Consider the following 12,159-nt stretch of genomic DNA (forward strand, 5'->3'; position numbering starts at 1 on the left):
CACAGCACAGTGTTCACATGCGTTTGATACTGGTCTGCTGACGCTTCATAGGGACAAAATCCCCTCCAAATGAAAACTAAACCACCAGGCTTTCTCTGAGAGAGAATGGATGAACACGGTTCAACACAGTTCAGTAGAGAGAGAGACAGAGATGCTGAGTCAGGTTGTTTGGCTGGCAGATTCACACAAGTGGTACAGTAGAGAGGTTGATGTCAGTACATGGGTACTGTACTAGGCTGTCTGTGTAGCACACCAGGGCCCGTATCCACAAAGCCTCTCAGAGTAGGTGCTGGGCTTGTATCCACAAAGTGTCTGAGTAGGAGTGCTTATTTAGGATCTGTCCATATAATATTATTCATTATGGTCTAAAAGGCAAAACTGATCCTAGAACAGCACTCCTGCTCTGAGACACTTTGTGGATACAGGCCTTGCTGGGTCAACAGCTGTTCAGCGCTCTTAGATGGACTTATGGCTCTTCAATGTGTCGTTTCTCAATAGGACTTCAATGAGCAGTTGAATTGTCGGTAAAAACTAGATGGATTACCATGAGATTATAGTTGATACGTTATAATTACAATGTAAGTCAAATGTTGACGATGCAGTGAAGTTCACTAGTTGCAATTGCACATGCTTTGGATATCTGCATGCTGCAGCTAGGTGTAGACAGTTGGTGCACTCCAAAGCCATTGAATATATAAGGAGTTAACTTATTATATACCAATAGTGTGACTATTAATAACTGCAGGCTGATAAAACTGGCTACAGTGAGACTTAGCCCCACTCCTGTACGTGACACACCTGTGTGTGTTGTAACTGCTGTCGTTAATGCAGGTCTGAGGGTGTTTCAGGTAAACTTTGGATCTGAATAAAGTATTGCAAATGTGTGTCTGTCTATGAGAAACCACCAAAAAAGATTAAGGGGAACAAATGTGATTTATTGTGTAACTTAGACAACATTAAAAAGAGGACTAACAATAAGAGCAGTGGTTGTGGGTCACACTTGGGGTTCCCACCTCAGATTCACAGGGGCTGCTGTGGAGAGGGGGAGTCAACTCTCAGTTCTCCACGTCAAACAGCAGAACCGACCGTTTTGACATGAGGAGTTATCAATTTCCTTCCATGGGCTAAGTGAGTTCTGTCATCAAAACAAAGTGCTGGTTATATGTTCCCCCATTAAATTTGATCCCTTCTTTTGCCTCAACATCTTGGCATGTACAGGATTCTATTGACAAATCAGTTGGCAAGAGTTCTAATAGGGTAAAATTAATCTAGAACCAAAACCAATAGTCACTTCCCTGTGGATAGGGCAGGCAGCAGTCTTGGAATGCAGGGGAGATAAACCCAAATCTCATTGTCTGGCCAGAAACGGATTTGGTTGGTGGAAAAGTAACACAGCAAACATAGTGGGTGATATCATTTGTTAATATCAAAAAGGGCGGCGGGGCACTCCTCCAGAACCGTGCATTCTGGTAGGCTCCCACAGCTAGTGTTACAGTCAATGGATAACAAGTGGCAATGCTCTTTTCCCTTTCCCATCGTGCACTCTGCTGTTGGACCTGGGCGGCAGGGTGATGACATCACAGGAAGCGGATTCCTGCTCCAAACTGGACGCCGTCGCATATCCTGAGGCAGGGAAGGAAAAAGAGGGAAGATGAGCCAAAGAAAAGTTGAGAGACCTATGTGTGCCGCACCTGGTATATGTGTATACCTAGGTGTTATGGCTTGTGTGGCTGTTAATTTACAGCATATATGAGCTGTATAGCATTGTAGCAATAACACCTCTCCTCTCTCATCTCTTGTTCTATCATCTCTGCAGTGGTGGAAAAAGTACCCAATTGTCATACTTGAGTAAAAGTAAAGATACCTTAATATAAAATTACTCAAGTAAAAGAGAGTCACCCAATAAAATACTACTTGAGTAAAAGCCAAAAAGTATTTGGTTTTAAATATACTTAAGTATCAAAATAAATGTACAAGTACAAATCATTTAAAATTCCTTATATTAAACAAACCAGATAGTACAATTTTCATGCTTTTTTATTTACGGATAGCCAGGGGCACACTACAACATAATTTACAAATGAAGCATCTGTGATTAGTGAGTCCGCCAGATAAGAGGCAGTAGGGATGAACAGCGATGTTCTCGAGTGTGTGAATTGGACCATTTTCCTGTTCTGCTAAGCATTCAAAATGCAACAAGTACTTTTGGGTGTCAGGGAAAATCTATGGAGTAAAAAGTATATAATTTTCTTTAGGAATGTAGTGAAGTAAATGTTGTCAAAAATATAAAATAGTAAAGTACAGATACCCCAAAAAACTACTTAAGCAGTACTTTCAAGTATTTTAATGTAAGTACTTTACACCACTGCATCTCTGAGTGTATATGCGAGTCTGCTCTTACGCTCTTTTTTTTCTAGAGCGCTATATAAAGCCCCAGCCTACTGGAGTCTGACCTGCTCCTCCAAATGTGTGTGTGTTGTACCTGTCTCCACTCTGAACCCCCATGGGAATGCAGTAGTTGAGCTCCAGCCTGGCGATGTTCGCGAGACGCAACACGATGCCTGCTCCATACGACCAGCGGATACACTCCGCCAGCTTTTGTAGGTGTGCTCTTGGACCCTCTCCTGGAGATAGGAAACCGCTTACACGTAAGAAGAGGCAGAATGCACACATAGATGCACAAACAGACAATTTAACATTTATTTGCAGTATGTACCATATGCAACTCATCATTAGTTAATAGGGGCAATGAAAAACAGAACATGGACTAATATGGATTTCAAGGTTCCCACCGTAGTTGAGGTTGCACAGGTTCCCAGCATTGAGGAAGAAGTGTGTCCTGAAGAGGTCTCCGAAGCCGCCCCGGCCCGGACGGAAGGGCAGAGGAGTGTAGAGGTGGAGCCCGCCTGCCCAGTATGCCTCTCCCCCCAGGTAGTCACCTGCAGCAACACAGGTAAACCCTTACGTTTCATCACCATGACTCCGGGCAACTGGCCCAACCCTGTGCACCACACATGCCCGTTCAAATAAACAGAGAGCACGTGACCTCACCCTCGCTCTGTGGGCCGATACTGTACATTCCAAATCCTCGCACACTGGTGGGACCGCCCAGATAGAACCTGGACAATACAGAAATATATCAATGACATATAATAACGGCCAAATGTCACTCGCAGACCACAGGTCCTCACAACATTCCCTAAACAGGATAAATACTTCACAGAATGAGTTAACTCAATGGCGCCACCTAGCGATTTCTATCAAATCCATGTGACATGAATCTGTTGGGAGTGGTCCTACCTGTCAGCGATGGAGGACGGTCTGCCTCCGATGGGGAGGAGACACCCACCCCAGAGGGAGGCGGAGAGGACCTGAAAGAGACCACCAGGGCCATGTTATATGACACGTTGAACACTCAGGTACCCATAATTCACTTCCTATTTGTCCTGGGTATTTCCCCCCAGGTTAGGGACTGAGTAGTCTTCCCTTACCGAGTCCCAGACCAGCCGTCTGTTGACCTGCAGCTCAAAGTCCTCCTTCAGGAAGCTGGCGTCTCCGCCTGTATAGCCAGCCAGCTCCTACAGAGGGCAAGACAACACACATCAGTATGGCCACTTCATATAGATCTACAGTGGTGTATTATGCAGAGGAAGTCACACACACAAACATACCTGGTTGATCCTCAATAAGGCACCTTTCTTGGGGAAGATGGCAGAGTTCCTGGTGTCAATGGACATGGTGTGCTGCAAGACAACAACGGTCAGTGGATTGACTCAGATTCTTGCTATTTTGAAAGTTAAGATCATTAAGGGTTAAGATTATTAGATAAAGGGAACTGAGAGACAAAAGGGCTTTGTACCGAGAGGGCAGACTTGAGGGTGTGTCCGCTCTCCTCTCGCACGGCAAAGGAGGCACTGCGTGCCAGGCAGCCCAGCTCCCTCCACACACCCTCCCACTTCAGAGTGTGGTTGGTCCTCCACAGAGGAAACTATAGGAGAGAGACAGAAAGAGAGAAGAGGGAGAGTGAGGAAGTTATCCCTGTGGAAATTCAAGGCAGATAAAATGAAAAAAAAAAAAAATGTGACACACAAACACACACAGTAGGACTCCTCTTACGTTGAGCTCAGTGGAAACTCCTCTGTCTGTCTCTTTGAGGGAGCTCCATGGAAACTGGCCTGTGACTTTGTACAGGTTTAGAGTGAGGCTGCAACAAGACAACACCTGTAAGGGCCGTGATCCATACAGTGCTCGTCTCATTACTGAACTATGTTCTACATAAAGGTTATAAATACATCACCACGGCAACATAACATACTGTCAATATGACCAATGATGGAAACAATCACAACTTGAAACAAAATGGCAGCCATTACACCGCAAGTGCTATTTCTTTTTTTGTTGTAATTTTTACCGCCTTTTTCTCCCCAATTTCGTGATTACGATCTTGTCTCATCGCTGCAACTCCCCAAACGGACTCGGGAGAGGTGAAGGTCGACTCACGCGTCTTCCGAAACATGACCCGCCAAGCCATGCTTCTTAACACTCGCTCGCTTAACCCGGAAGCCAGCTGCACCAATGTGACGGAAGAAACACCGTTCAACTGACGACCGGTCAGCCTGCAGGCGCCCGGCACGCCACAAGGAGTCGCTAGAGCGGGATGAGCCAAGTAAAGCCCCACTGGCGAAACCCTCCCCTAACCCGGACGACGCTGGGCCAAATGTGCGCCGCCCTATGGGACTCCAGGTCACGGCCGGTTGTGACACAGCCTGGGATCAAACACCAGGCTGTAGTGACGCTACAACACTGCGATGCAATGCCATAGACCGCTGCGCCACTCGGGAGGCCTGCAAGTGCTATTTCAATGTCCTATCGACACAGAGAGCAAGGACAGAGGTGTTCGCTGTTCGTACTTGCGTTCGAAGTTGCCTGGCTGGGGCTTGAAGAAGGACAGGCCGTAGGAAGTCTCCTTGGTCCCGTAGGAAAACTGGAAGGTTAACTTCTCAGCACGGCCAAACACATTAGGAAGCTTCACACCCAACACCTGGAAGACAGAGACAACGTTACTCCCAGGTCAGGGTCACACACCTGTTCTACCTGTCTGTGAATGTACATTCCCACACTATGCACCTACTTGGAAGTGTTTGCAGTGAAAATGAGGCTGGGAAGCTGCTTAACCCGTCTGTCTGGAACTCACCTCTATATCACATTTAGGAATGTCAGCCCTGGGTCATTGTCACAGCGGTTTCAATGAACAACAATTGTGCGATGCTTTGTTATAGCACTCCTGTAAGTATGTGTGTGTGTGAGAGAGTGGTTGTGTGTGTATTCTCTCACCATGCTGCCCTCGTTGTTGCCGACCATGGTGTTGTAGCTGCCTGTCAGCCTCTTCATCTCTGTCACCTCGAACGTCACGTCCAGACCATTGGGCAACGCATCCGCACCTGGGAGGGGCAGACCAAAACAGACAGAGGAATCCTCTCCAGTGACGCAAATATCTTTTTACTAGTTATCCTTTCATATTGGCAACATCTCATGATTGAGATGGGTTGTGATATTGTTTCAGACACACACACACACACACACACACACACACACACACACACACACACACACACACACACACACACACACACACACACACACACACACACACACACACACAGCTGTTTATGGGTGCACACTGTACCATCTGATGTATCTATGACAACCTCCACCTCTTTGAAAATGCCCAGACGCAGCAGTTTCTGTCTGGCAATATGAGACTTCTTCATGACCTGTCAAAGAGCCAACAAGCAGCTTTTAGCACAGATGTTTCACCGTAAACAAGGGAACATTTCCCAAATGTGTGTGTAGGTTGTGTGTGCATGTTTATGATGTGGAGTCCAGAGTGCTCATACTTACATCAATAAGGTTTTTGGCATGGAAGACCTCTGAGATTTCATAGCCCAGCAGATCCTCTTTGGTTCTTCCCAAGCCCTCAATGTTGACATGTTGGACAACAACCTGCAATGAAGGGACAGACTCTCATTCCAACTAGGTGGTCAATGATTTACTCAGCTCCCTTTGCTAAGGAGATGGCGAACAACTTGTAATTTGAGTAATGGTAACTTGGATAAGAGAAGCTTACGTCTTTGTTTTCCAGGACCTCCTGTTTAGTCTCTTGTTCTGCCTCCTGCACCTCAATCATGTCGTCGGGATGAACGCCCATGTCACGCCCGTGCATCGGGAGAGGGTCCATACTCTGAACAGTGTCGAGAAAGAGGAAACATTATCTGAAGATATGACCATGCTTTGATAGCTATCTAGCCTGCTTCATTCTGTCAAGGTGGCACATTTTCTAACACGCTGACAGACCAGACACAATCCATATTGCATAACATTACATTTACATTACATAAAATATAGTAAAATAACTATTTGCCTCATGTCATACAACTCTTTGCCATGAATGTAATTTCTGTATCTAGTCCACGGCCTTTGCGTTCGTCCATAGTACACCACAATACAATAGACACAGAACGGGGAGGTCATGCAGAATTTCCTCCCCACGTCCCGTGGTTGTAAGAAATGAAGATTTACCCTTGCGTGGACAGTCCCCATACTGACGTCTTTGTCTTGAAAAAAATATCCCTTTTGATAAGCAAATGTTTTTTAACAGGCCTATTTAGAGGAAAAAGACACTAGTACCAATGGCTAGATTTCCCAGGTCCAAGCTCCCTTCATGGGAGACGCCATGACACTTTGCGAGGCCTGCTCTGCGCACGGTGATTGGTCAAACAGCGCACCGTGTAATATGTCTCGACACCAGCAGAGGACAGTATCTCTACACTCTAAACTTCAGCCCTGTAAAGTTCCTGCTTCTACCGTGGCTGGTCTGTGCATTATATTTAGAGATAATGTTGGTCCCTTCAGGAGTATGCTTCTTATGACTTCGTTTATTTCAAAGTATTTCCATTGCATTGTAAAGAACGGCAAGAATATGCCTACAGACCACAACCAGCTAAGAAGTGCCCAGAACTGCCCATTAGGCTACGCATGTAACCTATTGAAATAAGCGCCTGCGGGACAATTCATCTGAAAAACATTAAAATATAGGTATGCCTGAGCTCTTTTTTTCTCAATATTATTCACCACGATTGTAACTTCAAGGTGTACAACCTTATTTATAGGCCTACATCATCATGATTCATGAGTTCCATTAGAGGCAATTGAGACCTCTGGTGCCAATTTGGCCCCGCGCTAGTGAGAAATATCTGAAAACATTTATTGATCAAGTTTGATGATTTTCTGTGTTGGCTGCGGTCTCAGCCAGTGAGTAATCAATTGAACCAAAGCAACCCATTTTCCTCTTCCTCTCCCTCTCTCTCTCTCTCTCTCTCTCTCTCTCTCTCTCCCCTCTACACCTCCAATCCCCTCTTCAAATGCGTGCAAGCCAATCAGAGAGCGGCTCCGCTGGTCTCGCTGTCCTCTTCTGCTGCCACTGCCAGTACCAAAACGGTTCTCTTATCAAAGAAACACATAACCAAAAAACTGCATTCAATCACCGCCTTTTACCATGGGAAGTGCTTGTTTTTCCTGGGACGTTTGTTTGTTTTTCGTCCTCATTAATACTTGTGAGGTGATGGGGAATGTTGGACTCGCAGGTAAGGAGCTCTCATTCTACCCCTTTCTGTCTTATATCATTTTGACACATATTTTTTAAGATAGGCTAGTGCTGTCTATTTTTCCTGTTAATGTTTTATTGCACTGTTTAAACCAGCGTATGGCAGCGTAGAATAGGTGAAACGTTGTGGATGTCTTTAATGCCTAGGCTAACGTAGATGATATTCATTTTAATTGGAGAGTATTTGTGGACTGAGATAACAGTTGAGATAGTTGAGATAACATGTTCCTTTGAGAACCACTTGGTTGAGGATGGATCATTTGGGTTTGCAAAATTTGAACCGTATGGAAAGGAGAAATAGCTGAACACCGATATTGCACGACAACAATGAATGAAATATATCAATTTGAAGCCAAATCTGGGAATTAGAACAGGCTTTGAATGGGTGACGTGATATGCGCGCGTAATAACTCAGGCTGCAAACACGTTTACATTTGGCCTTGCAGAGCTCAACCATTTTTACTCCTTTTTGACTGACAATAAAATACGCCGTGTTAGTCCAGTTTGCATTGACAATATTACTCTAAACACTATTTGAAGTTGGGTATTTGTTTCGCCCTATTGATTTGCCCTTTCTGAATGTAAAAAAAAGTGTCAAGAGTCTACAAGAAATTAGGTCCATCGACTGATATCTATCTGCATGTTTTACCAGTCGTAGATCAATCTGTGAGGTAGGTCCTGGACTGGTTAATGTGTGAATAGATAAATGTATGACTAAGCATCTTTTCACCCATCTGCTTGAACGAATCCCTCCTATGAGCTGACACATAGCATCTTCTCCGGATCAGTTGCCTGCCCCGAGGTGTCCATATGGACGTGGGCTGGGAAGGTGGCCTTCACGGTCCCTGGAGGAGTCCATCTCAACCTGCTTATCGACTACCTTTCAGCGGATAGTGGCGCGCATTGTCTCCCTCCAACTATGGAATGGCGAGAAGTCAATATTGGGACGGCCACTGAAGCATGGGAGAGGGCTTTATTTAACTATTAGTCAACGATATTTCATAATAATAGTCCAATGGTGAACCTGCAATAACAGTTTCCTGCCTTATTCACTGTCAACAACTCAGTGAGACCTGGCAGTTGAACTATCAAGTCCAGGTTTTACAGGCTATATTCCACTGCCTACTCCTATCACTTTATTTTTCCTTTCTACTGGCACTCACATGGGAGCAAATAAATGAGTCATCCGCTTGATAAAAAATATTTATTGTGATGACATTTTGTTGTTTATTTATTGCATTTTGTTGAGCTGGGCGGAGGTCAGGCAGCAGGGCTTAACCCCACAGAGAAATAAACGCTGGGTTTACAGCTCCCATCATGGGCTATTCATGAGGGGCAAGACAGGAGACAAGGTAGCTGCTTCTCAGCTCAAGATACATCACTAGAGAGAGAAAAATAACAGCATTTTGGATAGGTTAAACTTTCTCTCTTACACTTTTGGTCTTCCTCGCTCTCTCTCTCTTGCTCTCTCTCTCTTTTGCTGTCTGTCTGTGTGAATGAGCTGTAATTAGCTGGCTTGAGGCCCCTGGATTCAGCCCCAGATGTGACTCTCTAACAATGACTTGATCAATAGGGTTCCCTATAGCCACTCAGTATTGCAGAGGCATACACTAAGACCTGATACACCAGTGTACCTATCTGCTAATGGTATTTGATTAATATAAATTATTATTGGTTTTGTCCTCTTTAGTGTTACCGGTATTTTTTATAGAGTTAAGAAACCTCACCCTCCATCCATGTCACAGTCTAGGTGATGTGGGTAAGGCGGAGTCAGGCGCAGGACACAGAGATGAGTAATAATAGTAACTTTACTCAAAAATAATCCTCCAACAAGGAGAACGAAAATCCAGAATCACATAAACGAGACAACTGACAACAATAAACACGCACAAAACCATGATGGCTCCAGAGGGTTAAATAGGGATATAATTAAAACGAAATGGGAACCAGGTGTGTACAATACAGACAAAACAAATGGAAAAAGAAATGTAGATTGGTGGAGGATAGAAAGCCGGTGACGTCGACCACCGAACGCCGCCCGAACAAGGAGAGGCACCAACTTCGGCGGAAGTCGTGACAGTTTCACCGCCTCCCCCCTTGACGCGCGGCTCCAGCAGCGTGCCGACACCGGCCTCGGGAACGACCCGGAGGACGAGGCGCAGGACGATCCGGGCGGAGGCGGTGAAATTCCTGCAGTAAGGAAGGGTCCAGGATGTCCTCCTCCGGCACCCAGCATCTCTCCTCCGGACCGTACCCCTCCCACTCCACGAGGTACTGAAGGCCCCTCGCCCGACGCCTTGAGTCCATAATGGCTCGCACTGTCCAGAGGGGGTGGAGGAACCTCCCGCACCTCAGACTGCTGGAGCGGACCAGCCACCACCGGCCTGAGGAGAGACACATGGAACGAGGGGTTAATACGGTAATCAGGGGGGAGCTGTAACCTGTAACAAACCTCGTTCAGTCTCCTCAGGACTTTAAATGGCCCCACAAACCGCGGACCCAGCTTCCGGCAGGGCAGGCGAAGGGGTAGGTTTCGGGTCGAGAGCCAGACCCGATCCTCAGTGCGGTGGCGGTCGGCGCACGCCTTCTGCCGCTTGATGGTCCGTTGCAGGCGCACATGGGCAGCATCCCATGTTTCTTCCGAGCGCCGAAACCATTCGTCCACCGCAGGTGCTTCAATCTGGCTCTGATGGAACGGTGCCAGGACCGGCTGATAACCCAGAACACATTGAAAAGGAGATAGGTTAGTGGAGGAGTGGCGGAGGGAGTTTTGGGCCATCTCTGCCCAGGGGATGAAAGCCGCCCACTCCCCCGGCCAGTCCTGGCAATAGGACCGCAGAAACCTACCCACATCCTGGTTCACTCTCTCCACCTGCCCGTTACTCTCGGGGTGAAAACCTGAGGTAAGGCTGACTGAGACCCCCAGGCGTTCCATAAACGCCCTCCAGACCCTAGACGTGAACTGGGGACCCCGATCAGAAACTATATCCTCAGGCACCCCGTAGTGCCGGAAGACGTGGGTGAACAGGGCCTCCGCAGTCTGTAGAGCCGTAGGGAGACCGGGCAAAGGAAGGAGACGGCATGACTTAGAAAACCGTTCCACAACAACCAGGATCGTGGTGTTTCCCTGTGACGGAGGAAGATCCGTCACGAAATCCACCGATAGGTGTGACCACGGCCGTTGTGGAACGGGTAGGGGTTGTAATTTCCATCTGGGCAGGTGTCTAGGTGTCTTGCACTGGGCGCACACCGAGCAGGAGGAAACATAAACCCTCACGTCCTTAGCTAATGTGGGCCACCAGTACTTCCTCCTAAGACAGCGCACTGTCCAACCGATGCCAGGATGACCAGAAGAGGGTGACGTGTGAGCCCAACAGATCAAACGATCGCGAACATCAGACAGAACGTACAGACGCCCAACTGGACACTGGTTAGGAGTGGGCTCTGTACGTAACGCCCGCTCGATGTCCGCGTCCACCTCCCATACCACCGGTGCCACCAGGCACGAAGCCGGAAGTATGGGAGTGGGATCCGTGGACCGCTCCTCTGTGTCATACATCCGGAACAGTGCGTCTGCCTTAGCGTTCTGGGAACCTGGTCTGTAGGAAAGGGTGAAAAATATGGCCCACCTTGCCTGACGAGGGTTCAGTCTCCTCTCCCCCGGATGTATTCCAGATTGCGGTGGTCAGTCCAAATGAGGAAAGGGTGTTTAGCCCCCTCAAGCCAATGCCTCCACGCCTTCAGAGCCCTGACAACAGCCAACAGCTCCCGATCACCCACATCATAGTTTCTCTCCGCTGGGCTGAGCTTCTTCGAAAAAAAAGCACAGGGGCGGAGCTTTGGTGGCGTACCCGAGCGCTGAGACAGCACAGCTCCTATCCCAGCCTCGGACGCGTCCACCTCCACTATAAATGCCAAAGAGGGATCAGGATGAGCCAGCACGGGAGCCGAGGTAAACAGAGCCTTCAGGTGACCAAAAGCCCTGTCCGACACAGCTGACCACTGTAGTCGCACCGGTCCCCCCTTTAGCAAAGAGGTAATGGGAGCCGCTACCTGACCAAAGCCCCGGATAAACCTCCGGTAGTAGTTGGCAAACCCTAAAAACCGCTGCACCTCCTTTACCGTGGTTGGAGTCTGCCAATTACGCACGGCTGAAATGCGGTCCTTCTCCATCTCCACCCCTGTCACGGACAGGCGGTACCCTAGGAAGGAGACGGACTGTTGGAAGAACAGACTTTTCTCAGCCTTAACGTACAGGTCATGCTCCAACAGTCGACCAAGCACCTTGCGCACCAGGGACACATGCTCGGCGCGTGTAGCGGAGTATATTAGAATGTCATTTATATACACCAGGAACGCCGCAACACCACAGGAAACGCAGGTGAATCGATCAGAAAGAGACTAATTCTCTCCTTATGACCCCCCTGCGTTATCATACATAGTGGAGCTGTGACCTCCCTGATCAGTCCTGACCCTAAAGGACGACTATCTAAGGC

The 12,159-nt window shown here is 47.5% G+C and overlaps 2 protein-coding genes across 8 annotated transcripts in view; one reads left to right on the plus strand and one right to left on the minus strand.

The window, feature by feature from the left end:
* Nucleotides 1-914: 914 nt before the first annotated feature.
* LOC106576153 (sorting and assembly machinery component 50 homolog B) lies at nucleotides 915-6,757 on the minus strand. The gene is made up of 15 exons (XM_014153086.2): nucleotides 6,580-6,757; nucleotides 6,128-6,241; nucleotides 5,902-6,003; nucleotides 5,687-5,774; nucleotides 5,335-5,441; nucleotides 4,911-5,041; nucleotides 4,117-4,204; nucleotides 3,860-3,988; nucleotides 3,672-3,743; nucleotides 3,492-3,578; nucleotides 3,301-3,371; nucleotides 3,052-3,119; nucleotides 2,793-2,939; nucleotides 2,483-2,624; nucleotides 915-1,623 (listed from the first exon to the last, which is right to left on the minus strand). Exons 1-15 carry the CDS (start codon nucleotides 6,598-6,600, stop codon nucleotides 1,578-1,580), a joined length of 1,413 nt encoding a protein of 470 aa, XP_014008561.1. The 5' UTR covers nucleotides 6,601-6,757; the 3' UTR covers nucleotides 915-1,577.
* Nucleotides 6,758-7,464: 707 nt separating this feature from the next.
* Nucleotides 7,465-12,159, plus strand: part of LOC106576154 (signal peptide, CUB and EGF-like domain-containing protein 1) — a 141,431-nt gene continuing 136,736 nt past the window's right edge. For all 7 annotated transcript variants that reach the window (XM_014153088.2, XM_045699776.1, XM_014153094.2 and 4 more), the window contains exon 1: nucleotides 7,465-7,643. In XM_014153088.2, coding sequence (XP_014008563.1) covers nucleotides 7,556-7,643 — 88 coding nt within the window. In that variant the 5' untranslated portion in view covers nucleotides 7,465-7,555. The remainder of the gene's footprint in view (nucleotides 7,644-12,159) is intronic.

Source organism: Salmo salar, chromosome ssa17, assembly GCF_905237065.1.
Source record: "Salmo salar chromosome ssa17, Ssal_v3.1, whole genome shotgun sequence".
In the NCBI taxonomy this organism is placed as follows: Eukaryota; Metazoa; Chordata; class Actinopteri; order Salmoniformes; family Salmonidae; genus Salmo; species Salmo salar.